General features: G+C 33.1%; 5 protein-coding genes across 10 annotated transcripts in view; 3 read left to right on the forward strand and 2 right to left on the reverse strand.

Moving 5' to 3' along the window:
- Positions 1–12,164, forward strand: part of LOC123694073 (embryonic polarity protein dorsal-like) — a 42,542-nt gene extending 30,378 nt beyond the window's left edge. For all 6 annotated transcript variants that reach the window (XM_045639375.1, XM_045639371.1, XM_045639372.1 and 3 more), the window contains 8 exons: positions 1,878–2,110; positions 2,493–2,648; positions 3,570–3,648; positions 6,067–6,129; positions 10,228–10,266; positions 10,422–10,510; positions 10,691–11,023; positions 11,229–12,164. In XM_045639375.1, coding sequence (XP_045495331.1) covers positions 1,878–2,110; positions 2,493–2,648; positions 3,570–3,648; positions 6,067–6,129; positions 10,228–10,266; positions 10,422–10,510; positions 10,691–11,023; positions 11,229–11,426 — 1,190 coding nt within the window. In that variant the 3' untranslated portion in view covers positions 11,427–12,164. The remainder of the gene's footprint in view (positions 1–1,877; positions 2,111–2,492; positions 2,649–3,569; positions 3,649–6,066; positions 6,130–10,227; positions 10,267–10,421; positions 10,511–10,690; positions 11,024–11,228) is intronic.
- Positions 12,165–14,086: 1,922 nt separating this feature from the next.
- On the forward strand, positions 14,087–15,183 carry LOC123694076. The gene is made up of 3 exons (XM_045639382.1): positions 14,087–14,263; positions 14,336–14,446; positions 14,679–15,183. Exons 1-3 carry the CDS (start codon positions 14,184–14,186, stop codon positions 14,875–14,877), a joined length of 390 nt encoding a protein of 129 aa, XP_045495338.1. The 5' UTR covers positions 14,087–14,183; the 3' UTR covers positions 14,878–15,183.
- A 16-nt stretch (positions 15,184–15,199) lies between these two features.
- Positions 15,200–17,790, reverse strand: LOC123694075 (gamma-secretase subunit Aph-1). Its single transcript, XM_045639381.1, has 3 exons — positions 17,378–17,790; positions 17,121–17,294; positions 15,200–16,974 (listed from the first exon to the last, which is right to left on the reverse strand). Exons 1-3 carry the CDS (start codon positions 17,597–17,599, stop codon positions 16,648–16,650), a joined length of 723 nt encoding a protein of 240 aa, XP_045495337.1. The 5' UTR covers positions 17,600–17,790; the 3' UTR covers positions 15,200–16,647.
- A 245-nt stretch (positions 17,791–18,035) lies between these two features.
- LOC123693688 (ATPase family protein 2 homolog) lies at positions 18,036–20,840 on the forward strand. Its single transcript, XM_045638881.1, has 2 exons — positions 18,036–18,467; positions 18,717–20,840. The coding sequence occupies exons 1-2, from the start codon at positions 18,119–18,121 to the stop codon at positions 20,609–20,611; spliced, it is 2,244 nt and encodes a 747-aa protein (XP_045494837.1). The 5' UTR covers positions 18,036–18,118; the 3' UTR covers positions 20,612–20,840.
- A 1,113-nt stretch (positions 20,841–21,953) lies between these two features.
- Positions 21,954–27,606, reverse strand: LOC123693689 (DDB1- and CUL4-associated factor 7). The gene is made up of 8 exons (XM_045638882.1): positions 27,491–27,606; positions 27,195–27,315; positions 26,955–27,057; positions 26,304–26,439; positions 25,684–25,934; positions 24,756–24,881; positions 24,049–24,230; positions 21,954–23,382 (listed from the first exon to the last, which is right to left on the reverse strand). Exons 2-8 carry the CDS (start codon positions 27,257–27,259, stop codon positions 23,184–23,186), a joined length of 1,062 nt encoding a protein of 353 aa, XP_045494838.1. The 5' UTR covers positions 27,260–27,315; positions 27,491–27,606; the 3' UTR covers positions 21,954–23,183.

Consider the following 27,606-nt stretch of genomic DNA (forward strand, 5'->3'; position numbering starts at 1 on the left):
CGGAAAGCTAGTTCTTTATAAATATATATTTATAAAGCATTTGAATGCCATAAAAACCAAAAAATATAAATTCATGTAGGTCTTATCTTTATGGGAATATATAATTACGATTTGATAAACCAAAATCAGGGAAACTTCTTTAATTTGTTAAAAAATATACCGGCTTGAATATTTTAGATACTTAGGAGAATTTTAATTAAGAATTCCGATACGACATGCTAATAACCGATTTTTCAAACCGTTTAAAAATGAACATGATTACGATATTTTTAATGACAAACAAAATGTCCATAGGTTCATACTCCGGAAGAAAAATAACACTTTATTCAACTTGGCACAGTTTTCTGTCTGCGTAAAAATAAATACGTTCGTTACCGTCACAGTTTAGTTTTTCTTACTGTATCAGTAACGTGAAGTTTTTTATTTTTTGTTGTTGTATAATAGTTAAAATGATCATTGTAATGCCGTTGATGAGTAGTATTTTTCAATTTATAAGAAGTTTGTGTCATGAACCTCGGCATCGACTAGATTTTTGTAAGGGCGTGTTTTTACCAAGATTTACAATAGGTGATTTTTCATCATACTAATATTATAAACGCAATAGTTTGTAAGTATGGATTTATGTGCGTCATGTTAAAACTACTGGACGGATTTCGAAGAAAGTTTACAGGAATATAGGTTATACATCAGGGTAACACAATATGAGCTATAGAAATAAATACTATTTGTTGTGAATCGCGGGATTGGCCGTGAGTGAAACCACGCGTCGCAGCTAGTCTACATGAAGTGTAACATTGTTTGTTTCATTAATTTTCTCGTTTTGACAAGTTATTAATTCTGGCTTCAAGGCCCCTAGAAAGGGAAGAAGTAAAACTACTTCAAGACATCTAGAGTTGTTAAGAATTGGCAATGTGCCTAGAGAAACTTAGACTTAAAGATAATATAAGCATGAATATTATTATTGTCTACCTCTGTGCACGATTTTATTAACATTTTGTTCAATAATGTAGCCGTGATGTGCCAACAAATACAGTTGTCGCTATTATTAGCTATAATTTTTTCTGTATGGACAATTCTACGATTATAATACACATAGTATATTATAATAACACCTGTTTGATATAATTTGTGTCACAATAGAGATCAGAATTAGCGATAGCTATACGGTCTTTAAAAATGAGCATTTCCAAGAATCAAATATTTTTTCAGATAACATGTTTTTATACGATTGAATGGTTGTTCTTTAATTCAATTATTAATAAATATGATGATGTCAAGCAATTGAGCTGTCAATTATCTCAAAATTTCAATCAGTAAAGATGTAGTCTATAATAATATGGTTCTTGTAACAAGCCATTTGCAAATAAAAACATTTGATTAATTTATTGTAAACCAACCACATCCAAATATAGACTTGCTACTTCAAGTAAATATTAATGGAGATGGATTATTATTGGAATTGTGTGAGCCTACTCGTGAATGAATAATTGTAGTTGCTTGTAATAAAGATGGTGAGACACAAAAGATAGGATGGATTTTGATTGTGTCAAAAGTATTTGATTGAATTAATTCATGATTATGGGTATTATTGTTCGAATTCATCCAGAATATTTTGCCTTCCTAATAGATGCCTAGATATTTGGTATTTGATTATGTATATTTTTTCATCACTAAAAATTACGAAGCGTGTGAATCCACCCAACCTGATTCACCAGAATTTCCAGAGAATCAGCAATAAACCCCTTATCCCGCAACATTCGGTTTCTGGTTACTGAATCGAATACGGGAATTAGTGGGAAATTAGTGGGAAAGTTTGATGGAGAGATTAGTCTCGAAGAATGCCAAGTAATTCGTAATAATCCCTTATCCCTCCACAGCGGGGTTCGGTCACCGCAACCAGCCGCAAAGCATCGACCTGAACGCGGTGCGGCTGTGCTTCCAAGTGTTCATCCAGGACGAGCGCACGGGCAAGGTGCGCCACTCGCTGCCGCCCGTCGTCTCCGACATCATATACGACAAGAAGGCCATGAGCGACCTGGTCATCATGCGCATGAGTCAGTGCTCCGCTACGCCCAGGGGGGGCACGGAGATCTTCCTGCTGTGTGAGAAGGTGGGTTGCTGTGAACTATAAATATTGGCTCAAAACTTTTTGAAATACAGGTAGGATTAGGGATTGGGATTGGAAAGTGTTTACAAAACAGACTTACGAGACTTTGACAATTGATGTTTGCATGAAATAGAAAAATTTTAACAATATTTTATTTTGATGTGATACAAATTCTATGTCTAGTGCCAATTCAAGTTCTTAGTTATTTTACTATTCAAGGATTCTAGCTAGCTAGCATTTCGTGTGGCTTTCCGATCCTGACACGTTCCTGTTACGGTTATAGTATTATTATACATTGTAGTAGGTTAAGTGTTTTTGATGCTGTTTGATCTTGCTGGTAGCTATTTTGCAGATGTACGCTTTATAACCCCGTTGATTTATGCAGGTGGTCCGCGAGGACATAGCGGTGGTGTTCTTCCAGAAGGAGGGCGACACGGTGGTGTGGGAGGAGAGCGCCAACATCGTGCTGGTGCACAAGCAGGTCGCCATCGCCTTCCACGCGCCGCCCTACCAGAACCCGCACGCCACGCACCATGTGCAGGTATACACACACACATACTCTAAAACGCATACGCAGACATACACCAGGCTAAAGCACACACATACGCGCACTCTCAAAAACACGCATTCACAGACACAATTCACAGACACTCGCATACTAAAACACACGCATGTGCGCGGACGCAAGAACAATCGCACACTAACAAAAATGTACACAATCACACATAAATACGCGCGGACGCTCTAATGCATACATAGGCGCGTAAAAATACGCCTACTGAAACATTCTTATACGCGCGCGTGCGCACAAACGCACACACGCACAAACGCTCTAGCGTACACACGTACACGAGCGCAAAGTCAGTCAGACTAACATGTGATGGAAAGAGATAGATATACCCGCTAACGATTTTATTCAGTTATACATAAACAGAATGTTCGCATCTCCCATGTATTACTTATAACTTAATACATTTACAGATACGTATAATTCGTTATATGAAAATGCAAATATTTCAATGAATTAATGAACTATTTATTAAACTTTAACATAACAGGAAATGATCTGTTTGAATAATTAACATTAGGAATCTACTTTATAATGTATCTGAATTCTAATGTTAGTACAATTCTTGTTTCATTGAAACAAAAGATAATAACAACCTTTTTCATTGTTTACTATAACAAAACTATAGTTAAATTAAGTAAATTGATATTTTTGTTCCTATTATATCTTTCTTGCTTCATTTGAATTTTGTTACAGTACGTTTTTCTTTTAATTGCAAATTAGCTGTTTTCTGTAGTGTTTGAAACATTTATGTTGATGATGGAATAAACCTTTTTCTGTCCATTTGTTTCATAAATTTAAACAAAACATTCCTATTAATATCTATATTTGTTTCATAAATTTTAATAATTATAAACAAAACATTCCTATAAATATATTTCTATAATATTCCAGGTGTATATCCAACTCAAGCGCACATCGGACAACGCGCGCAGCAACGCAGTCCCGTTCGAGTACATCCCGGACTACCAAGGTACCGCCCGCAAGCCGCTGCCCGACCTCGCCGCACTCGCGCACCTGCTGCGCAAGCACGACCCCAACAACAACCGCACCGATACCGACACACAAACCGACACCCACACCGATAACAATACCCATAACGAAATACATACCATTACCAACAACAATACTGATACCCATACTGATATCGATACCCATACCGATACCGACATGCACACAGATCATAACGATACAGACACCGCGGTCACCTCCACCTCCGATGAACTGGTCGTCAATGACGTCACAGATACAGTACACACAAACGGTATACTAGATAATGAAAAGAGCCTCAATGATCTGCTCGATCAAGTCGCGGAGTTAGATGAGATTTATTCAGAGAATAGGACGCGGTTGGAAAATGTAACGATATTGAACGATGTGGATAACGATGTAGATGATTTTAACGATGCGGGCACGTATACCAGTCTGCAGTTGGCCTTCAAAAACCCGGTAACTATAGCGGAACCGGAGCCCTATGAAGACGTCCAAGTGCAAACGTACCGTGGTCCAATCATAGAGTTCACGCAACTAAAGCGAGACACGGATGACGAAAGAGCCCCCCCACTCCCCCCCAAACGGGTGCGCAAAACTTCAACCGACGCGTTCAAAACTAGCCAAACGTCCGTAAATAGTATACTCAAACCGGGTCGGCAAATACCAGTCACGCGCAATCCGCCGAAAAGCGAAATGACAATGGCCAGGAGCGAGCCGGCTCTACCGCCAGTCAAGAAGAGATCTTTCTTCTCCCGACTCTTCAGAAGAAAGGAGAAATCACCAGCTCCCAGTGTAAAATCCGAAGGTCAAAAGGAGATCAAGAGCAAGCCGGTCGGACGATCGGTTAGCAGCGTGTCCGGAATCCGACCGTCAAAATTCAAATCGTCCATCTCCCATACATCTCTAAAAGATAACGCGTCCGGAACGGGGCTAAGTTACGCGGACAGTATCACACATATATCCCTACACGGGGACGTGGATGAGAAATCGTCCCAAAACTCGTTAAAACGCCCCGCCAGTTTAGCCCCCATACCTCCTACGGATGGGGGGACGATATTAGTGGCTGAAAGTGTGTTGGCTCTAGATGCGTCTGCGTTCAAAAAGCTCCAAGATGATTTAGATCTGACTGAAGCAGAACATTACGCTTTGTACATGGCGGTCGCCCCGCACGCAACTGTATCGGAGTTTGACGAAACAAGCTGCTACTATTCGCCGGTAGATGGCAGTAAATTCCAAAATCAATAATTCTGTAGAGAGAAATAAAAGATATAAATGCAGAAAAGCATTGTGAAAAACTAATGAAAAGTAAATAAAATACTACAAATATGTGCCCCAGCTTGCATATTATTCCAATCTATAAATAAAATGAAAAATTGCAGCCATTAAAAATGCAATATGATAAATAATCCTATTTTTAATATATTTACTATCAGGGAAATTTTTGATAATTTTTCTCCACAAGTTTCAATAATTAGTTACTTTGGTTAGCCAAAGAAAGACTCTTTCTAAAGCCCCAAAATATATTGAAAATTATTAAGTTAGTTACAGACTAAAGTATGTAACTAGTAGTAGATAAATTTCACATATTAAAAGAGCTATTATCATTTCTCAATTTAAAATATCATGTAATATTAAACACAATTACTATAAATAAACAAAATAAGAGTAAAGTTTGTAAAAAAATAAAACAAGAATCCGCCCGAAATGCCAAATTAATGGAAAAAGGAATTTATTGCATTTTTGAATGATTCAAATATGCAAAATTAGATACAGAAAATTTATCGGTTTTCTTATAAACTGATACTATTTTCTATGATAAGAATTGATCTTAATTTCCTCAAAAAGATTTAAAAAAGTCATACATAATAAAGCTTATTGTATAGTATTTTTAATTGAATCGATTAGAAGCTATTAAAAATTGTAAAAAAGGAAAGCCTCTATTTTAAAACGCTAATTTCTAAAAAAAATCTACTTTCTTTGACCATTATCAATCAAATAATAGTTAATATGATAATTTATTACTTCACTTTTTTAGATAAAAGTAAGCTATCTTACAAAATAATCACTTATGACATTAGAAACAAATCTTATTATGATGTCTTGGGTTTAACTAAAAAAAAAGTACTTAATAATGTCTAGTCTCAATTTATTAATTTAATTCAATTTAAACATAAATTTAATTGCGAAATACAAACACATACACACACACTCACACACAATTCAACACAACACACTATATTATAAATGTGTTTAAAAATGTCTAAATATTTTTATATTTCAATGTCTAGTCTTTTTCAAGTCATATTAATTTATTTATTTCTTTAATTACTGATGTTATAACCGTTATTTTTATATTAATTTTTAATATTTTATAATAATTTATATCTAAATGTTCTAGATTCGGGATACTTAAAGCATAAGCGACAGAAAATCTTGTCTTCGCTCATGCAATATGACGAAAGTAAGTTGTTTCACACGGGGTGAAAATTTATTTCATTTTTTGGGGATTATTATTATATTTATATGTTATTTATGGTGCTATAACATGGTTTTGGGATAATGTTGAAATTATTTGTGTCGTGACGATCGATATATGTATAAAAAAGAGTGTGTGTACATAAGTACACGCGTTAGAAGTTATACTTCTTCAAAAATGAAAAAAAAAAATGTTTTTTTCAAATAATAATCGATCTTCACCATACCTACTGTTTATGTGCGGAAAGGGGAAAATGTTTTTGTGAAATTCTCAATAAACAATCATAAAAAATATGAAAATTCACAAAATTTTTCCCTTGCCCATTTGATTTTTAATGTGGTTTATGTATTTGTCGCAAATCGTATAAATGGGGAATATTAACACTACTTTTAAAAAGTAATTTTTATTATTATTGACTTATTGAGTTAAATCTTAAGATGGCCTTACTCAAATTTGTACTCAATTTTTAGACTATTAAATTTAAAAATTCATAGTTCATTGAAGTTACATCTTTTTATATTTAAACTAGCGGTCCGCCCCGGCTTTGCCCGTAGTACATATGAAAAATAGATGTTGGCCGATTCTCAGACTTACCCGATATGCACAGAAAATTTCATGAGAATCGGTCAAGCCGTTTCGGAGGAGTATGCAGACATTGTGACACGAGAATTTTATATATAAGATTGAGTTCTCTTTGAGTATTGCGCAATTGGTACAAATTGTCATAATACATCTATAAATAATATGTATATTAAAAATATTGGCAAAATCTTATTATTGAGGGTTCGCTGAAAAATTATTTCTTGTGGTTTAAAAAATTCCGTTTTTACCATAGTCAAAGTTATTTTAAATGTTGACAAAATTAAAAAAAAAATCGTTATGGAAAATTTTTCGTGTGAACCTACAGTAAAAAATACTTTATCATAATAGGCATGACGACAGTATCCATAAATGATTGTATTAGTGTTTTTAAGGGAAAATGTGTAATAAATAAATTCAATATAGTGACTTAAAAATCTTAAAAAACACTAAGATTAATGAGATTATCAATAAAATAAAACATTGAAATTCTCCAGTTGGCCATTTTGACTAAAACACGCGTGACGTCACGCTTAAGTAAACAACTCACGTCAGATGTATTTTGTTGTTATGAATATGTTGAGAATACGCATTTTTATTTATTTTCTGTTGTTTCACGTATGCTTTATCGAATCAGAACAGAATTATAATTGCGAATTCACGAATACGTGGTTTCGGGGTTCTCCGCGCCAACTTTATACAATCATTTCTTATTATTTTCTCGCAAAATAATTACTAAAACATTTTTGAGCATTATTTTAATGTGGATTCACACTGCAATACTGCACACCACTTATAAACTTTGAAATTCGTTTCTATAACACATATTAGAGATGCGCCGAATAGTGGTTTCACCGAATAACCGAATACCGAATACTATTCGGTTAACACCTTACCGAACCGAATATTCGGCCGAATTATTCGGTTCAATGTTTTGATGTGTTTTGATGCGTAAACGGATTCTAACGGGTCGCAAGTAGCTGCTGGCTCGGTGGCGAGCGAGCCTTACCTCACCGTCTGCCACCCGCGTATATCGCCCGCGCACTCCGTGCCGTCTCAGTTGTGTTGAAACATCGCACGAATACGTTACAAATTAAAACAAAAAAATATTAAAATTTTTATATTTTTACTTTAAGTTAGTGTTTGCAACATGAGCGGACGTAAAAGATCGCGAGCTTGGGACTTTTTTGATGAAATGCAAGATGACAAAACAAAAGTTAAGTGTAATTTGTGTGATTGTGTTATTTTTCGTGTTTCATATTCTATTGGGACTAAAAGCATTGTCTTCAGACTTCAGGATTTAAAGTATAATAAATATTAAATACTAACTAAGTGCTAATAATAAACATGATTAAATTATGTTGATGTAAATTTACAAAATAAACGTTCATTTGAAATGTAATGATTGTTTTATTTTATACTAGCTTTCCGCCGGCGGCTCCGCCCGCGGTTTCAAAGAAAAACTCTCATAGTTCCCGTTTCCGTGGAATTTCCGGGATAAAACCTATCCTATATTACTCGTGGATAATGTAGCTTTCGAATGGTAAAAGAATTTTTTAAATCGGTCCAGTAGTTTATGAGCCTATTCATTACAATCAAACAAACAAAGTTTTCTTCTGTATAATATTAGTGTAGATACCTTAGGTTCAACACATTCTTCATAGGATTTCTTTGACTTTCGCAGTTTAGTATGACATAAATCATTCATAATATGAAGTTATTTATTTAGTTCTATAGCCAAGAAAGTAGAAACACTCATACCGAATATATTCGGCATCTAAACCGAATAATTCGGCCGAATACGAATAGTGAAAAAGATGCCGAATATGCCGAATACCGAATATGTATTCGGTATTCGGCGCATCCCTAACACATATTAAATCAATATTTTTTAAATTTTCTTCGCAATGCATACAAATAATTACGTATTTACTAAAGAGTGACGTCACGCTTACGCCATGAGTGCCATGACACCTCCGAGCTGTTTTGGCACAGTTGATAAATATTTTTTGAAAAATGGCTTTTATCTTTGTTAAATTTAAATATATTACCGAAATATAGGGTTTTTCTTGTATAGTAAACGTATACACACATTATGGAAGAGGATTTCAAAATCTTTCGTCATGCCTATTACTTAAATTCTTTTAAAAAGATTTTGTCACGAAAAAGTTAAATTTAGTATGTATGTATATCACTTTTTGTGAATCTTAACAATAATTAGGTTTAAACTAACCTTTCGTCCCACGTGAAATAATGATCCTATACTTTGTATTTAAATAAATTTATTCTTAGCTTAGTCAAATTGTTGCGTTTTGTTTTCTATTTATTTAGAACATTAAATGTTAAGTTTTTCTTAATTAAAATATATTAATTTAATGCGTTTCTCGTAGTACAAAGTTTACTTGTAGTCTCGTGCTAATGTGCATATGTGTGCTTTTATTTTAAATGTTTTCTCTATACCAAAAATGTCTGTACCAAATAGGGTTTCGTCTGTTTCTTAGTTCTAGACGTGTGCATTTTGATGTATGTAGCATTAAATGTTATTCAAATGCAAAAAATGCAGTTATTTATATTGAATTGTGTAATTTTTTGTACGGTTCATGCAATACTCGTGATTTTTCGTTACCAGTATTAATCCCGTTAAAATATATTATGTGTAACGTAATTTTAAGGAAACATATCTTGATAAGAATAATTTTTGTCTAAGATTTAGAAGAGTTTTATAGAGTATAAAAAAATTTAAGAGGTTTTTGTAAAATGTATACAAGATGTTTATCGCAATTTATAAGGAACAGTTTTTAGTAGTCATAATATTTATTTCTGCATAGAAACGTTCACAATGTACAACATTTTTTGTAATTTTTCATTTTTTTTCTAAAACTTCCATCTTAATTTTATTGTATCTTATGTTTTAATATGCCAAATACGAGAAAATTTTGCGACTAAACTTTTGTATACAATTATTTGTTACTTTTTATACATCTATAGTCAAAGCTTGAGTGCGAGAATTTATATTAATATGCTAATAAAGATAATTCGGTATATTTTTTCATTTATTTATCTAGAAAAGTACTGAAATCCAGAAAATTCTGTAAAGGTACGGCGATAATTTTTCGGCATGGTTGTTTTCTGTTGTATTTTTTTTAATGTCACACATATACATATTAGCAATGAAATGCATGTTTTTATTTGTGTGGGACTATTTTTTAGTTTTATTGCATGCTTTTTACTTTTAGACGTAGATAAAATCATGGTTTTTGTTATGAAATTAAGGATATCTCTTAGATATTATACCTTCTTATACCAAAAATCATGAATTAGTTGTAGTTTTCTGTAACTTTTTGTGTGTTTTGCGTTTTGAATGTTAATTTTATTGTAATTTAAGCTTCCCCATGTGGGGATACCTTTGTAGATGCTTACTATACTCAATAACTTTATATTCTTGTGTGATATTGATAATAATGTACTATTTGGGAAGATTTTATATATTTTGTAATTTTTCAGGAAATTACGGCGATCAACAAATCAAATCAGAACCAAGAGGTAATATATTAATTTAATCTTTTGAGAGATGTTCTCTGAATATTGATTCAAATTCTAACAAAAAAGAAAATTGATATGATGGTTTATATAGATGCATTCGATTCATTTGCCATATTTTTTTATAAATATATTTGTAAATGTTATTATTTTTATAGACAAAACTCCACCACACGCGATGGGCAGCCCGCGACAAGTGGCCAGCGTCTACAACGAGCATGAACCTGTGCAAGATAACTCTTATCAGGTAAATCTTATAGGGAGTGCGCCAAGGACACATACTTGGTCCAATGCTATTTGTGACTAATTCAAATGGTGTTTTCTTATTACGTAACGTTTTTATTGGAGAATAAATATAAAAAAAAATTTTTCTTGTTTAATAGAGTATAAATATTAAAGAAAATAACTATTTTCATCGATATTTCAGCAATGGAACATGCAAAACGTGCCCCTAGCTGGACCTAGTCACATACAGCCGTACCAAGACGTGCAATGGGGCCAGAACTACACGCAATTGTCCCCAAGCGTCCCAACGATGTCCCCGAACGATGCGTCCATGTCCCCAAACATGCAGATGTCCCCGATGGGCCCAACGTCTCCGATGATGAGAGCTTCGCCTATGGCGCAAGTTATGTCCCCAATATCGCCGATGCACGGGGCCATATCGCCGAATATGCACCAGATGACCACTTTGGGGCATGTCTCCCCGAATCTGACCCACATAGGCCATAATATGGCCCCGCAACAGGTGCAAAATCAGGTAACATTTGTGTTTTTAATTTTAATGCATTATGGGTTATTTGATAATGTTAACTTTTATTTTTATATTTTATGCTTGGATATATACGTGGATATTCCTACATTTAATATTATAATTGCTACATAAGTAAATAATATTTGATACTAGAACAACTTTATCTTTAAAATTTCTATTAATTTTATTATAATTACTATTTTCACTCCAGCAAATGCCTCAACAAGATCTGATGGAGACAGTGAGCGACAACCCGTCGATCACCAGCCTCCTCATGGACCGAGAGGACATCCAGCTGCTCTCCGCAGACCTCTCCGGGCTGGTGTCCCTGTTGCCCGCTCAGAACAGAGGGCCAGACCTTAGTGATAGCCTCAACAGGCTATCTACTAGCGAGTTGTACCCGTCATAGTGAAAAGTGACTGTGTTATAAAAACAGTGTATTCAATATTATAATGTGTAATGAATTCTGAAGTAAAGTGAAGATGTTAATGTGCAATTATGGACTTAGTGGCTCGGAAGTATGGATGTAATAGAACTAATACTATGAAATAACACTTATGCTATGAAGGTGAAAATATAGTTAGTGATAAGACTATTTTGTGAATCGTGGACTTGCATGGTTATAGTGTTGACGAGAATAAAACTTTTTAGAGATTTTTTGTATTAAACTATTGTGGATATTATAGTGTTTAGTTAGAAAGAGACACAATTAGGAAATAAGCAATGTCAGTGTTAGAAATAAGAATGGAATTTGAGGGATTACAAAAAAATACAAGTCTAATTTTTTATATGGCAAATTTTTAATTTTGTCGTTTATAATAGTAATTGGTTATCTATCCATTGGCTGACTCGCCCTAGATTGTTTTACTTTCTCTTTAAAACTTATCTACTGAGAGAATGTCGAGAAAGAACATTTGGCTCCTGATTGATATATTTTATAAAAATAATGCCCATTCCCATTGGTCACATTATATTAATTTAATTCATTATATTATGAAATTGGGAATCTTTACAAAATTTGCCCATTTTACAGTTCAGCCAATAATAGGACATCTAGGGTCAGATAATTTACTATAATTACATGAAAATTGAACAAAAATGATGTAATTTTATTTTGTAAAATAAAATATGTAAAATTATGAGATGACTTAGATGTTAATTTATTATAATATGAAAATATGAAATTATATTTGACAAAAGCAAAAATGAGCAAATAATTATTAATAATACCAATACCATTTCTACTAGATTAGAAATGACTATTGGAAAGTTAATATCTTTCAACTTGTTTCTAAAAAATGAAACTGGATTGACCTGTGTATTTTGAAAAAAACATATTAAATGGATGAAAGCATTTTAATATTATTAAATACTTATTAATTTCATTATTACAATATAAAATTAATTTCTAAAGTTAATTCCTTGCATTCAATAATAAACCAAAAATACCTACTTCAAATCCATTGTCAGAATATGTAATTTCAAAATACATCAATGATTAATTAAAAAATTAATTGTATCTATGTATTGTTGTGATGTGTTTAAAAACATGAAATTTAATGAGATTGGCACTTATATAAGTTAGATAAGATATTATATAAAATTTCAAGAAAGTACATAATTATTTTTGACCGCCTCCTTGGTACAGTGGTTGACGCGTAAGTGTAGCACCGAGGGCTCCTGGGTTCGATTCCCGGTGGAGACGAAAAAAATAATGGTCTGGTAGGACACAGAAGGCTGATCACCTACTTGTCTCTAAAGAAAATCGATCAGTGAAACAGATGTATAATGCATCTGCCCCTTACCCCACTTGGGGACATGGGACTTCACTCACATAATTTAATTTTAATATATGAATATTGTATAATATGGGATCTCATATTTCTGTCACATTAATATTAAAACTTCATATACTTATATACATTCTGACATTATGATTATACCATTTATTATTGTTAACAGTAACTTACACAAGGCTATTTTTAAATATTGTTATTATTTGTAGACATTTATGTTAGAGTAAAATTCATAATAAAAATTCTTTGTGAATATAGAGCATTTTGCCTGTTGCTTACCAAATTGTTTGGGTTATTTATAAATATGTACTACATATCAAGAATCTTTACAATAACATATCAACTAAACATCACAAATTAAATTCAAAATTATAGGTGTATGTAAAATTGCAGTGACACTATGTTAATTTTAAATATTTAGGATAAAGTGCAATAATATAAGATGTAATCGCATCAAATGTGAGCTGTTATGAGTTTTTTATTCTTTAAAAAGAAATAAAAATATGGTCTAAAAGAATTTTTTGTTTTAATTATTACCCTTATCTTATTGAAGAATGGTTATTCAACAAAAAAGGCTATTACCAGCTATTACATTTTTTATGTACCTACAATAATAAGAGTGCGAATTTACACGTATATATTATTATGTGAAGGAAATTAACCACAAATTAACACTGATAGCGCCATCTATGGGAATTTATCACGGGTAGCGCCTGTGGGTAGCGCAGAGGAAGGTCCCTAGTCCAATCATGACAATTTACGAAAGCGGCTTTTTTTTATTTTTGTGTGGTGTCTCTCAATGTTAGCCAGAAGGCCTTCTACATTTTCAAAATATCCAATCCAGCTATCTGTCCGTCAAAATCAATCCAGCCGTTTTAAAAATTAGCCGGAACAATCAACAAACAGACAGACAAATATTTTAAAAATTACCATTTTGGTCTAAATACCCTTTAAATACCCATCGTTTTTCATCCGGATATTATGAAAAGATGAAGGGATATGCATTTACTATTTAGTAAAAAGCCGTTTTTTTAATATTAAAATCTGACACTCCAATTTTATTATTGGTATATAGGTAGATTCTTGGGTAGATTTTAGAGAGACACTTGCTCTGTGAGAGAGACTACTCCACACTGTGACTCCACAGGACTACTCGCTTCCCTTTACTTCTAAATAATTATTTGTGTTGTGTTGCTTGTACATTTTTTCATTGTAGTAATAACTTAAAAAATGTCGTCTGTCACTCTGTCAATACTTGAATATGACATAAATTGTCATTCAAATTTCAATTCAAACAAAACAAAAATAAATTTGCAAAAAGTAAACAAATAAATTAGAAACACAGAAGGAATTAAATCTTCTGAAATATAATGACAGAATCCAACAATTTTAAAGTTCCTGAGCCTCGTAAAGTCGGCGTGTGGACAGAAGGCGTACCAATACAGTCAAAGTAATAAAATAATATGTGAGAAATCAAAAATACTACTCCTAGATCTTACTACTAAAAGTATAATTTTTACAGGGAATTTGTTATTCCCAAGAAGTCTCCAGAATCATTAGACGATATACCGACTCTTCCGGATCTAGATGACTTACAGGATATGTTTGAAAAAGAGTTATCGAAACCACCAGCGTAAGTATACATTTAATCGGGATCAAGGAACGGTTCAGGGTTTATGGCTCTGTTTTAAAATTTAAATGTGGTTTACAAAGATTGAGCGTTTTTAAAGAAATTCTAAAGTTTAAAATTTTAAATAAATAATTAATAAACCAAACTATAACTTTCTAGTCAAGACTTAATTCTTAGGTATACATAATACAGTAATCTAGGTATCAATAATAAATGTTAATATTTTTAAATTCAGGTCAGACAGAAAGGACAAAGAAACTGCATACACTCTGGCTGAAGTTGGAGGAGGTATATCTGGATCTGTGGAAGGTGTAGAAGCAGCTTTAGAAGTTCTAAAGTCGTATATATCTCCAGAAGAGTCAGATTCTGCTGATACTGTGTGGACAATTGATTCCTTACTCACACAACTTGCTGAAGAGTGTGATGAATCTTAGTTTTATAACACAATATTACTTTATTTACGTAGGTACCATGAAATGATTAGAATCATTTTCAGATATTTATTTGTTAAGTTGTATGTTATAGTTTGAGCAATCATATGACAAGACCAACTTAATTTTTTTCTTAGATTATGTATTTCTAGACCAGAAAATTGTGAAATTATGAAGTTGTATATGATGAACTTGGCACAATGAAGAATGAACACAAATAATAACTTTTTTTATACACTCTTCTGTTTTCTTGCTTATCTTAAAAACGCTAGAAAATAGTTTTAGTTCAAGTTTCTGGGTGACAGGATATAAAAAAAGAAGATGATTAGTTTTTAAATATTTTATTAAAAAGAGCATTATTTAAGTAGGTAATCTAAAGTATATACAGTGCCTTCATTATTATGAAGTATTCCGTCCAATCTTATCTCTAAGGAATGATGTGATTTCATTAAATAAATTAATATAATTACATACAATCGACTTTTATTTAAACAGAGATCCTTTTATACTACAATTCTTCAATAATTTTAAAACACAATCATGGTGACCTCGTTAATATTTATTGATATTGAGAAATAAGACAAATTTCATTTATAAAGAAAATTTTCTTAGATACACAATGAAAAATAACATTTTAAATGAAAGGTTATGCATATTACACATAGGGAAAGTTTTGGCAACACTGTACTACCATTTACTAACATTAAAAAATCTATTGAATTTCATTTTTATGATTTATTTTCTTACATTTAGATATTTTTTACAAAACCCATTACTTAGGTAAAGAGGCAAGGCCATACAATTTATTAGAGTAATTTAAACACTGAAACCTATCTATCTGTAGTTATTATGTAGTTAGAAAACATTTGTGAATAATAAATAAATAAAATAAAAGATGAATTATTTATATATAGTTATGTAAATAAAATCATTGGGAGAGAAGCATGTAAATGTAAAAAGAACTGAAACTTTTAACAGGGTAAGATTTGATTTTTCATGTAATATTTGTTACATTCTCATAGTTAACAAAAATTTCTTGTCATTACTAACTTTTCACATAAATATAATAGTAAATCTATGTGAAAACCAACATATTATGGATTATATATTATATTATGTGAAGTGTAGTACATACTTAACAATCTAAATTAAGCTATGTAAACAATATAGTTCACTGAACAATAAAATCAATACTAGCTTCCAATTACTATTATTATTACTACACAATGAAATAATTAAAATTATTTGACAATATCAGTCTTTTATGACCTGCACATCATTCTAGATATTTTTAATGTCCCTGATAAAGTGACAACATTCTGCCAATTTAATGAGTTACAATACAGTATTAGTATGTAGTAATTCTGTAAATGCCTAATTATTTTTGGAAGTCTCAATTTTATTCCATGCCTAGATAATTTCATAATTGAGACAATTACATTATATTCTATGAATTCTATGATATACAATATACATATGCATTTAGTAATAGCAAATTAAAAAATAACTTGTAAGAATTCTTTGTGACAACAGCAATCAGAAATAAAATCTATATTTGGTACTTAAGCTTATAACAGCTATAAGCTGTAAATATATATTTAAGCATTGCATATAAAGCACTGATGTCTTGTTTGTCTGCAGTAACATTTTCATTGTATTTTAAATAGAGTTACCAAATCAAGGGACCAAGCAACTGGGGTGTTAGTTAACAAATTAATTAATTATTATTATTTATCATCTCAATGGGTAAAAATAAAGTCACAATGTTCTACACTAAGGCTTATTAGTAAATGTGTGTAGAAGAGTACCAACATATCCTCCCGCACATTTAAATGCTAACACTGCAGTCACTAAGAGAACTATATACGAGGGCAAAATAGTAGCGATATACAACTCTTTTCTATTTAACAAGCTAAGAGCAGAAACAAAGAAATGCGAGCCGACAACCCATAAAACCTTTTTATAGTTTTTCTCGTCTAGTCCATTGAAGAATATGACACTCCAGAATGTGTTGAGGAGGATCATACAGAGAGTCATGGCTGCACTGGTGACGAAGAAGAATTCTGTTCCACTTTGAAGTCCTAGAGTGCCTGGCCCAATCTGTAAAATTAAATGTATTTAATTTATGACTTTTATTTCAACTGTGAAATTGCCAAATATTTTATTAAAATTAATAAGGGTTTGATTTAAGACAATGATCGGGAAAACGTCATAATGAATATAATATCAACTACAAAAATACTTACCGAATCTGCCAATACATTGACAAGTGCAAAAGCACCACTCATAATGCCAAATCCAAGACCAGAGACATACGCCATTTCCAACTTATGTTTGCTAATTTCATGGTTTTCTGATATTTCTTTGAGACCAGCTTCTGTCTTTCTCAACAATAAATATATACAATACCGGAAACCTTCCTAAAAACAAAAAAAAAATATATGAAAAATGGACGAAATAGCTCTAAATAACTAAAAATATTTAATAAAACAATCATATTTACCTGAAATAAGACGGCAAATACCATTCCAAATGCTAAATATGTTCGTAACGGTGATACAATGTACCAAATAACAGACGAGAGTAAAAATGATAATAACCAGAAAAATGCCGCTGCTATCATTATTATGATTCTCACTGGATCTTTAGCTATCGTTAAAGCAAACATCGCTATTGGTGGACCAAAAGCTAGCAGGGAACAGCTGAAAAACTCTGCAAGAGTCATCGTGAAAGTGGAATCTTGAAACCCAGACGAAGTTAAAGAGATATCACGTAGAGCACGTTAATAAATTCACTGGTATAGAAGTGATAAATTTTGTGTTAGTTTTTAAATGTGAAGACCCTTGTTTATATTTATTTTATTTATAAAACAATTTATGACTAATAAAAATTAAAACATAAAACAAACTGTCATTGTCAAATGTCAATCCAATGACAACTCATTAAGTACATACCTACAAGATGTTTTCGTCACTTCGTTCACTTATCCCAAAACTTTATCGTAAAATAGTATAGAACTTTGTAAGTGTGTTTATATCTATTATAAAACATGAAATTTGATGTTGTAAATTGTTATTGTAATAAGGCAAAGTAAAAACGCGCAAAATAATTGAACGCAGTTCTGTTTCGTTCTATTTTTATTTTTTGACAGTTGACATAAAAAAAACATAACCCTATAAAAAAGTAACCCTGAAATTTTTCAAATTACTATGCCACAGTGTATTTCAACAAATTTCTAGTGAAAATGCCCCCAAAACAAGCCAAAAAAACCTTATGGGCGGAGTGCGAGAAATGTAATTGCAATGTTCTGTCAAATGATAAAAATATTCATATCGAACTAGGTTGTGAGAAAGATCAAATAAAATGTCCATATATTGAAAACGGGCAATTATTTTCTTGGCTAGAACGTAGTAGTGCACTGCCTGATAATGCTCCGAGGAATGCAGTGTTGATACACCCGTCAGCAGGGACCTTAATAGGAGCTGTGATCGGTAGACCATTGGAGCTGAAGAAAGACGGTGCTCCAACTATATTGAAACGTATGTGGCCGTCCAAAGCATCTTCTCCAGCTGCAGTCATTCTCCCTGCTGCAGGTAATCTTTTTATGTGTAACAATAATTATTGAAAAGTATTGATATACAAGTCTTAGTTTATTAAAAAGGTTTCTGTAAGCTGTACCTTCGTCTTCTTTCGGTTAGGAGACCGGACCCTGTACATATTCTGTCGTAAACACTACATTCCATTAAAAGTCCAATTCAAATTGGTTAAGTATTCTAAGATTACCCCAGTCAAATATAGACAGGCAGGCTGGCAGAGAATAACAGAACTGACTTTGATTACAGATCTCACAGGAGGTTGGTGCAGTGATAACAAGAAAGTAAGTGTGTCCGTCTTGCAAGCCGATGTTCCTAAGGCTTCCAATATATGTGTTAAGATCAGAAATCATAAAATAGACACAGATATAGCAGATATTTTAAAGGAGAACTTTAAAAACTATTATGCCTGCATTGGAAGTATAATTGTATATTATTATTTTGGAAAAAAATTGGAAATAGAAGTTTTGAATGTGAAATCAAAGCAGCAAACTGATGCTCACCCTTGGTTTGTTCTGTCTGACGATACATTGTGGAGTATTGAAAAGAAAACTGCCCAAAAAGTTAAAAAGAAAACGCATGTTATAGGTGGTGTTGATGATATTATAGATGAAATTAAAACTTTAATACAAATATCCTTTAATACAGAAGGATTTGCAGCTAATTTTCAACCCACCAGAGGACTTTTACTGTATGGCCATTCTGGTATAGGAAAAACGGCTATATGTAAATATTTAATTGACAATTTGAATTGCAATCATGTTGAAATCAATGGGCCTACGATATTCAGCAAGTATTTTGGTGAAACTGAAGCTTCTATGAAAAAGCTATTTGCCCAAGCCATAGATAATGAACCATGTATAGTTTTAGTAGATGAGATAGAGACTATATGTCCAAGACGCTCTGCTGGAAGCACGGAGCAAGAACGGCGGGTTACTTCAGCTTTTGTAGCATTATTAGATAGTTTGCATGAAGAAAATAGTCAGGTCTTTATTCTGGCCACAACAAGAAAGCCAGATGCCATTGATCCTATGTTACGACGATTTGGGCGATTGGATAAGGAAATAGAGGTATCAGTACCAGACAGAATACGAAGGAAGGAAATTTTATATGCTCTGCTTAAGGAACTACCTAATAAAATATCTTCTCACGATATAGATGCTATATCTGATCTAGCTCATGGTTATGTGGCCGCTGATATGGTCAACTTGTGTACACAAGCATCCCTCAAGTGTATTAAAAGAAGGAGCGAATTTATAGAAAAGGACGACTTGATAACTGCTCTAACAATCGTGAGACCAAGCGCAATGAGGGAATTACTAATTGAAATACCAAATGTAAGATGGTCAGATATTGGAGGCATGGATGATTTAAAACTAAAGTTACGTCAAGCAGTCGAATGGCCATTGAAACACGCAGAGAGCTTCCTAAGATTAGGAATACGACCACCAGCTGGCGTTCTCTTGTACGGACCTCCAGGGTGTTCGAAAACTATGATCGCGAAAGCATTGGCGACTGAAAGCGGCCTGAACTTCCTATCAATTAAGGGCCCAGAATTATTCTCGAAGTTTGTGGGCGAATCTGAGCGTGCTGTACGCGATTTATTTACGAAAGCGCGTCAAGTTGCTCCATCGATCATATTCTTTGATGAAATGGACGCGATTGGCGGCGAAAGGGGGGCCGGAGAAGCTGGTGTACATGAAAGGGTGTTAGCGCAATTGCTCACAGAGTTAGATGGTGTAGTGCCCCTGAAATCTGTGACAATACTTGCAGCTACGAACAGACCAGATAGAATGGATGCGGCACTTCTCCGACCGGGAAGATTGGATAGGTTAATCTACGTGCCATTACCTGATTTTGAAACGAGATTACAGATAATAGAATTGAAATTATGTAAAATGAGTATAAGTGACGATGTTAATTCGCATATTCTTGCAACGAAAACTGAGGGATTCTCGGGAGCGGAGATACAAGCTTTGTGTCATGAGGCGGCTTTGCAAGCGTTAGAGAAAGATCTAGAATGTCCTGCTGTATGTATGGAGCATTTCGAAAATATCCTGTCGAAACGAGATTTTAAACCGAGAACGCCTCAATCGTTATTGGATATATACGAACAATTTGCGTCAGGACAAAGATCGAGTTAATATATTTAAATATGTATAATGTATATGTATAAATATAAATGTTATTACTTAGCCTATATTTTAAGAAAGTCCTCTACCTCATAAAGTTTGCAGTTCCTCTCTATTCTCAATTTATACATACGATATAGCTATTACAATACAACTAACATATTATTTTTTATATTAAAAATAAAAGCAATATCATTTTAAAAATGTATTTATTCTGTAAGAAATGTTTATACTTGTATATAAATAAATTAACCTAAATCTATATGCTATTTTATTTACCTTAACAAAAGCAGAGCATAATCTGCCAACTGAGCTTCCTATTTGAACATTGATATTTGCAAGCCATCATTTTATGATTATTTCCTGCCAATGGCGAAATATCATATACTTTATGCTCAAAAAATAATACCATCAAATTATTGGTTATGAAATATTGGCCATATTTTTTTGTGTATCACAAATCAATACGAGAAGAGAACCTAACCATTATTATTCACATTTTGAGAATTTATAACATAAAAAATATATTTTCCATCATAATTTGTTTCATACCAGATTCAAGAAAAATGTAAAATATCGAGATACATATTATATGATTGCCATCTCAGTTTTGTCTTGAAAATCAATGGCTATCAATATCAATGTTGCCATAAAATAATTTTAATCTAAAGTATAAAAAACTAACGCAACAATCGGAGATACAGTATATTTTATCTACGAATTGGTACATTTGTCTCGGTTCTTTTTATTGAAATGGTAACCCGAAAAATGACCATAAACTGCTTGAAAAAAAATACAGTTGTCTACAAACTTAAATGCTATCACATATTTAAGATTTCTATAGAAAAAGAAGCTTAGAGTGATAAAGAATACAGAGAAATCGCTAATTCTATTCTATATAATATAAATTATCATATTATTGCATAATATAAAAGTTATAATTTACAATTGTTTATAACTTACCTACTCGCAGTTTGACTATTTTGTAAACCGGCCAGACTCAAATATATTACAATGGCAAACAACAGGATTGTGACTACCACAATAATTACCTCTTATTTGAAAACCTTTTCCATTGTTTTCACAAGAATCTGGTCAGTTTACAAACGCACAGTCAACACAAAATAATTTCGCAACCTTCAACAACACTAAACGCCAATCAGTCTTAAACATTATCCATTTATGCTCTAAAAATTTTATTATATTGAGATGAAAACAATACAAAGTCAAACTTACGCTTTTGTCTTTAAGGTCGATTTTTCAACGTCCAAGAAATGTATTCGAAAGATACACATCTTGTCATCTCACATTATTGAAAATAAAAGAGACAGATTGAACATTTATTGTCAAAAAACATATTTGAAAAATCGACCTTAAAGAATGTAAATATGGTAACATTTCATTATAAATGCTATTTTTGTGTCCAGTAAACTTAAATTATTTCTTTTTTTTAGTATACAAGAACACACAAAAATGGATCGTCGATATTGATTCGATTTTACAATGCAAAGTATTTAAATGTAAAGTTTTTTTCTCTTATTTGTGATGATCTTACTAGGTATTGGACACAAACATTTGGAACTTAATTATTGACATTAAGTTATTATAGGGTATTTGACATTTTTACTTAACCACGTCCTAATTCAATTTTTTAAATGTCAAAAGGGATCGATTTATTTGATTATAATGAGATTTATATCCCAAAATATTTCATTATGTTCAAAAGCGCTTCAAACGAGGTCTAGTTGAATAAATAAATGTTAGAGCTCAAAAAAATGTCATGTCAATCATAAATCGCTTTATCCCTTGAAAATTTATGGATCGTCAAAGAGGGTCAAAAGTTATACATTTGGACATTTAAATTTCAAGTAAACTAAACTTTAGCCAAAACTGTCAAAAATGTGTTTCACTTGAACCCTAAAAATTCCCGTACGTCTGTTAAAGCAGATTAGTTGTTCATTTATGTATCAAAAGGGGTCCAATAGAACGCATTATTGCTTTAAACTTTCAATATTTCCGTATGTTATAGCAGTTTAACACTTCTCCGATATTTTAGATCACAGGGGGTCCAAAACTATCTTCCCGACCCTTAAACCAATACTTCCGTATACCGTACAACTCAATATTTCCGTATGCATGTTACATGTTATAGCAGGCTAGCACAATCTCGGACATTTTTAGTACGCAAGGGGTCACGCTTAAAGGGGGTCATATCTTATCTTCTCGACCCTTAAATCCTCAATATTTCCCTGTCTATTATAGGCTATAGCAGGCTTATTACATATTTTTCGACATTGCAGGTGGTCCAAATCTTAAACCACTATCTTCCCCATCTTTAAACCCTCAAAATTTCCGTATGTCGGTTGTAATATATTGCGATCCAATCAGGCTGGGTTGCCCCCCACTGTATCCTTTTGACCTCCCCCTCCGAGTAGTATAGGTACTATTAGTTGGATATTCAAACGGGAGACAAAATGAAAGCCTTATTGCTTTTAACCATCAAAATTATCATATGTTATAGCAGTTTAACACTATTTTACATTTTATTTGGGACAGTCCAAAACACAAACTATCCTCCCCAACCTTAAACCCTCAAAATCTCCGTATGTCGGTTATAGCATATCGCGATCCAATCAGGCTGTGTTGCCCCCCACTGTATCTGGTTGACCTCCCCCTCTGCAGCGGTGTACGCGAGTATGGGGTCCTCTATAGCGCGGGGCATCTGCTGTATGTCCCAGATTAGCGCTTGGTGGTCGTCACCAGCTGTGCAAATGTGGCAGGAGCTGGGAGGTGATAAATACATTGTTTTAGTTATCTGAGTCTGTTATTTACATGAAAATCTTTTCAAATAAATTTAAGTGAGTCAAACAGTGAGTGACATTTTAGATGATTGATCTAGTTTTGTTTAAAAAAAAAAATAGCTTCAAAATGTTGAATTATTCATTACTTGTATTTCGCGATTATTACTCAATAAAAAACATATACTGCAAGTGAATACCTCGTAAGTGTTTCGAGTTAAATAAAATAAAATTATTACCAATTCCTTGAAACGACATGACATAATATCATATCAGATAATTCAATAATAGCAATTCCTTACAATCTTTCTTTTATTTAAAGTTATGACACAAGCTAATAAAAAATGTGTGCGTGTACTAGTGTACACACGTAAGAAGTGAACCTTCTTTATGGCCTTATTTAAAAAAAAATGTAAATTATTTTTTTAAAAATAAGGCCATAACTTTTTCACTTCTTACGTGTGTATATGCAACTTTACAGAAATACGTCGAATCACGCGTGGTAGGGATAAGAAAAAGATGGCGCGTAACGGAAAAATGTCAGCGTAACGAAAAAATGTTACACTAAATTTTTTTCCAACCCCGATAAAGAAGTTCCACTTAAAAAAAAAAAAAATTAAACAGATCTATCAAAAACAAGTTGCACCTCACCTATGCGGCGCCCAGGCGATGCCGTTCACACACGCTCTATGGTTATTCAGCCTCGCGACCGGCGTGCACGGCACACGCACGTCCAGTATGATCACTTCACACGCGTCCATCGCTATCGTGGCGAGGTAGTTCGGGTCCTGCTTGTTCCAGGCCAGACGGAGGAGGGGTGTGTGCTGGGGGTCCTGGGGGTTAAATATATTATACTAATATTATAAAACTAAAAAGTTTTTTTAGGTATTGCATAGCTTCTATCGCGGGCCTTGAGCGTGGGGACCGAATCGAGAAATTCCGTAACGAAAAAACCTCACGCTCCCCACTCCGATGGGCGGAGCTGTGGCTTGAAGGCATTGCATGCTTTGCATGCTTTACCGCGGCAGTCCCCGAGTGCCACACGTCGTTTTTTTTTGTTTACTTTTAGGCGTTAACCTCAGGAACCATGGACACGATTTGGAAAATTATTTCACTGTTAGATAGTCCATTTATGGAGGCAGGATGTAGGCTAAATATCGTCACGCTAAGCCCAATACAAACGGAGCAATGCGGGTAAGTAAAACTACGGGCCAAACCTAGTATAATAAATATTGTTAGTTAAAACCTGTTTTCCCTAGTTAGAACTAATATAAATGCCGAAAAATATGGCAAATTGGCTAATGTAATTCACTTTTTAGACAACCACCATAATTTACAGAAAAAACAATTTCACTAACCTCGTATATAATGGTGGAGTGCTCAAGATGGCGCAAGTCGAACATGCGAACAGAGCCGTCCGCACCGACTGATGCGAACATGTCGCGCCCACCGCCCGCGCGACTGAATGCTATGTCGTATACTTCCTGAATAAAAAAGAAAAAAAATCAAACTCAGCATTTTTTTATGCGTGTGAACTTTTATAAAGTTGTGAAAAGACACTTTACAAAACGAGTAGGTTTTAAACTAACACCAAATATCATAGACAAATAACTATGTAAGCGATTAGTCCCAGTCTTCTATCAAAAGGTTTTAAAAAATCTCAAGAGTGCTTTACAAAACATTCAATCAAATTAACATCTTATTTAATAGTAATGTTAAGTCGATTGTATACGCTCATTAGAAAATTCTACCTATTAGACGCGTATGGCAGAGTTTTCCTTCAGACAATTTTTGGGGTATAATTTTCTAGCTGTGTATTGTATATGAATGTTAACTATTTATAGATTTTTATGGCTCTATTTCAACAATCTATTTAGACCTCAAATTAACTTTTTATATTTTCAACCAAATAGCATAATTATAATTGACAATTCTCGGTTTATTTTTATTAATTCACAAGGGAAAATATAAGCTTATTTAAAAATTCTACATTTCAAAGCAATACTGTATATTTGTTTCAATCAAAGCACAATAAAAAATTACTCTTTTCGATAGTTCCATAAACATTAGTAGTTAGAAGGTCTATAGGCCTAAGACAGTAGGTCGCGGAAGAATTCCAACCAATACCCGCGCCCCCATCTTCAAAGCGGCTCGACGGAACACAGTGGGGTTTAAGTCGGTAAGAATCCGACATAACCCACGGCTCCCTCCCGGCCGTGGGTATCTTTGGAAGATTTCCCCACTTAAAAAAAAGCCTAAGACAGTAGATAATTATATTCTAAGAACCTTATCATGAGCAATCAGCTGGGTCTTCACATGCCCGGACACTTCATTGACCCGCCCGAGCACCTGGCCAGTCTCCAAGCCCCATATAGTACATGTGGTATCAATACTGCTTGTGCCGATGAGGTTGGGGTCCACTTCGTTCCAGTCGAAGGACGTGAGGGGTGCACAGAAGTCCGAATTCTTATTGTTGTTGAGTACACACTCGAACAGCGTGTACGGCTCGCCCGCTCGCCATATGCGAAGGTAGTCGCCTGAAAATAATAATCAATTTATTGCACAGCACATACACAATATAACAAAAAATTATACTTCATATAAACAAGAAATAAACTCAAACTCAAACATTTATTTATTCAATTACACTTCTGCTTGAAGCACTTTTGAATTGTCATTACATATTTTTAACATTTACCACCGATTCGGAAAGCAGTATCTATGTTATGCTGTTTTAGCAATGGATGGTGTTTTCATTTTTAATAATATTTCAGAAACATATACACAAAAAGCTCTAATTTTGAACACCTAAAAATGGAAAAAAAAAAATTAAAACAGTCACATTTTTGTTTTTAATTTTTAAACCCCCCCAATTCCTTCCTTATAGTATTAATCATATAACTTACCACTAGTAGCAAGAAGATCCGGATAAACTCCCTTGCTGTCTGGTATCCACATGATCTTGGTGGTGGGGTACGGGTGGTCAAATGTGCTCTTTGCACTGAACTCGCTTGTTTCTTCATCTAGCGAGATGATTTGTACCTGTAATTTGTATTGCATTCGTATTGCATATTATATTCTGTTTGAGATAAAATACATATAAAAAAGCTTATGTCACTGGAATAACATTTTTTTTGATAAAATAAAGCTTCTGAATATATCTTACAAATATAAAGATGTTGTGTTATAATATTTGTTATTAATAAATTTTGAATCTGGATGCAATTTATAATAACTATTCTTATAAGGATTTTCATTAGCAGTAAGTAATCTATACTAATATTGAAAAGCTGAAGAGTTTGTTTGTTTGTTTGAATCTTAGGAACTACTGGTCTAATTTGAAAAATTATTTCGGTGTAAGAGAGCTAATTTATCGAGGAAGGCGCTGAGTACTGCGGGTAAAACCACAGAGCACAGCTAGTGTTTTATATAACTTTATCACTGATCTTCCGTAATATGATCCAAAAAATAATTAATTTCCTCAACCTTCAACTTTAGTCACAGTAATTTGTATTTACAAATTGTAATTATTTCTCAATATGCAATGTTTAAAATACCTTATTATTATACTCTTCGACAAAGCTTCCTAGAGCCAATCTAAACCTCTTGTCAGGTCGCACGGACCAATTCATTGAGTATAAAGGCCATGGTGCTTGGTATCTGAAATATTAAGAAAAAAATGTGAAGTCCTTAATATTATTGTTCAATAAGTACCTAATAAATTTTCATAATAACTCAGGTTCTACACTTAAATGTTAACGATTATACATAAGAGACAGTTTTATAAGACCACTTACTTGTAAATTTCTTTCCGTTTTGTACTTGAGCTTGTTGTACTTGAACTGCTATGTGGCATCGACATTTTGGGATCGAAAATGATGCTGCCGTCAAATGAAGCGAACTCTGAACTTATTTATGCTGAAATTTTAAAGTATTTCTAAATATTTAAATGTGTTGGAAATTTTTCTTATAATATTTACATGTTTTCAAATGTTTATCAGAGCGGTAATCGATTTATTCGGTCACGCATGTAAAAGATTACAAAATACGCATCTGTGATTTATTAAGTCCATATATCACTTTGTTTTATTACCTGATTTCATTCAAATCACGATTTATATTAAACTTGGCCTAATAAAAGCTTTATTTATATTTTTATCACATGTAAATTTAGCATCATTTGGGGTGCTTAATATTGACAAGTCAAAT

This window comes from Colias croceus, chromosome 8, assembly GCF_905220415.1.
Source record: "Colias croceus chromosome 8, ilColCroc2.1".
NCBI lineage: Eukaryota > Metazoa > Arthropoda > Insecta > Lepidoptera > Pieridae > Colias > Colias croceus.

Bases quoted from the DNA above. Each gene is read 5' to 3' on its own strand.
- LOC123694076 (XM_045639382.1), top strand. From the start codon at position 14,184: ATGACAGAATCCAACAATTTTAAAGTTCCTGAGCCTCGTAAAGTCGGC. The intron at 14,264-14,335 runs GTAATAAAATAA...TAATTTTTACAG, and splicing joins GGCGTACCAATACAGTCAAA to GGAATTTGTTATTCCCAAGA. The intron at 14,447-14,678 runs GTAAGTATACAT...TTTTAAATTCAG, and splicing joins GAGTTATCGAAACCACCAGC to GTCAGACAGAAAGGACAAAG.
- LOC123694075 (XM_045639381.1), bottom strand. From the start codon at position 17,599: ATGACTCTTGCAGAGTTTTTCAGCTGTTCCCTGCTAGCTTTTGGTCCA. The intron at 17,295-17,377 runs GTAAATATGATT...TTTTGTTTTTAG, and splicing joins TATTTGCCGTCTTATTTCAG to GAAGGTTTCCGGTATTGTAT. The intron at 16,975-17,120 runs GTAAGTATTTTT...TTAATTTTACAG, and splicing joins TCAATGTATTGGCAGATTCG to ATTGGGCCAGGCACTCTAGG.
- LOC123693688 (XM_045638881.1), top strand. From the start codon at position 18,119: ATGCCCCCAAAACAAGCCAAAAAAACCTTATGGGCGGAGTGCGAGAAA. The intron at 18,468-18,716 runs GTAATCTTTTTA...CTTTGATTACAG, and splicing joins AGTCATTCTCCCTGCTGCAG to ATCTCACAGGAGGTTGGTGC.
- LOC123693689 (XM_045638882.1), bottom strand. From the start codon at position 27,259: ATGTCGATGCCACATAGCAGTTCAAGTACAACAAGCTCAAGTACAAAA. The intron at 24,882-25,683 runs GTTCTTAGAATA...TTTTTTATTCAG, and splicing joins AGCTGATTGCTCATGATAAG to GAAGTATACGACATAGCATT. The intron at 24,231-24,755 runs GTTAGTGAAATT...TTTAACCCCCAG, and splicing joins ACTCCACCATTATATACGAG to GACCCCCAGCACACACCCCT.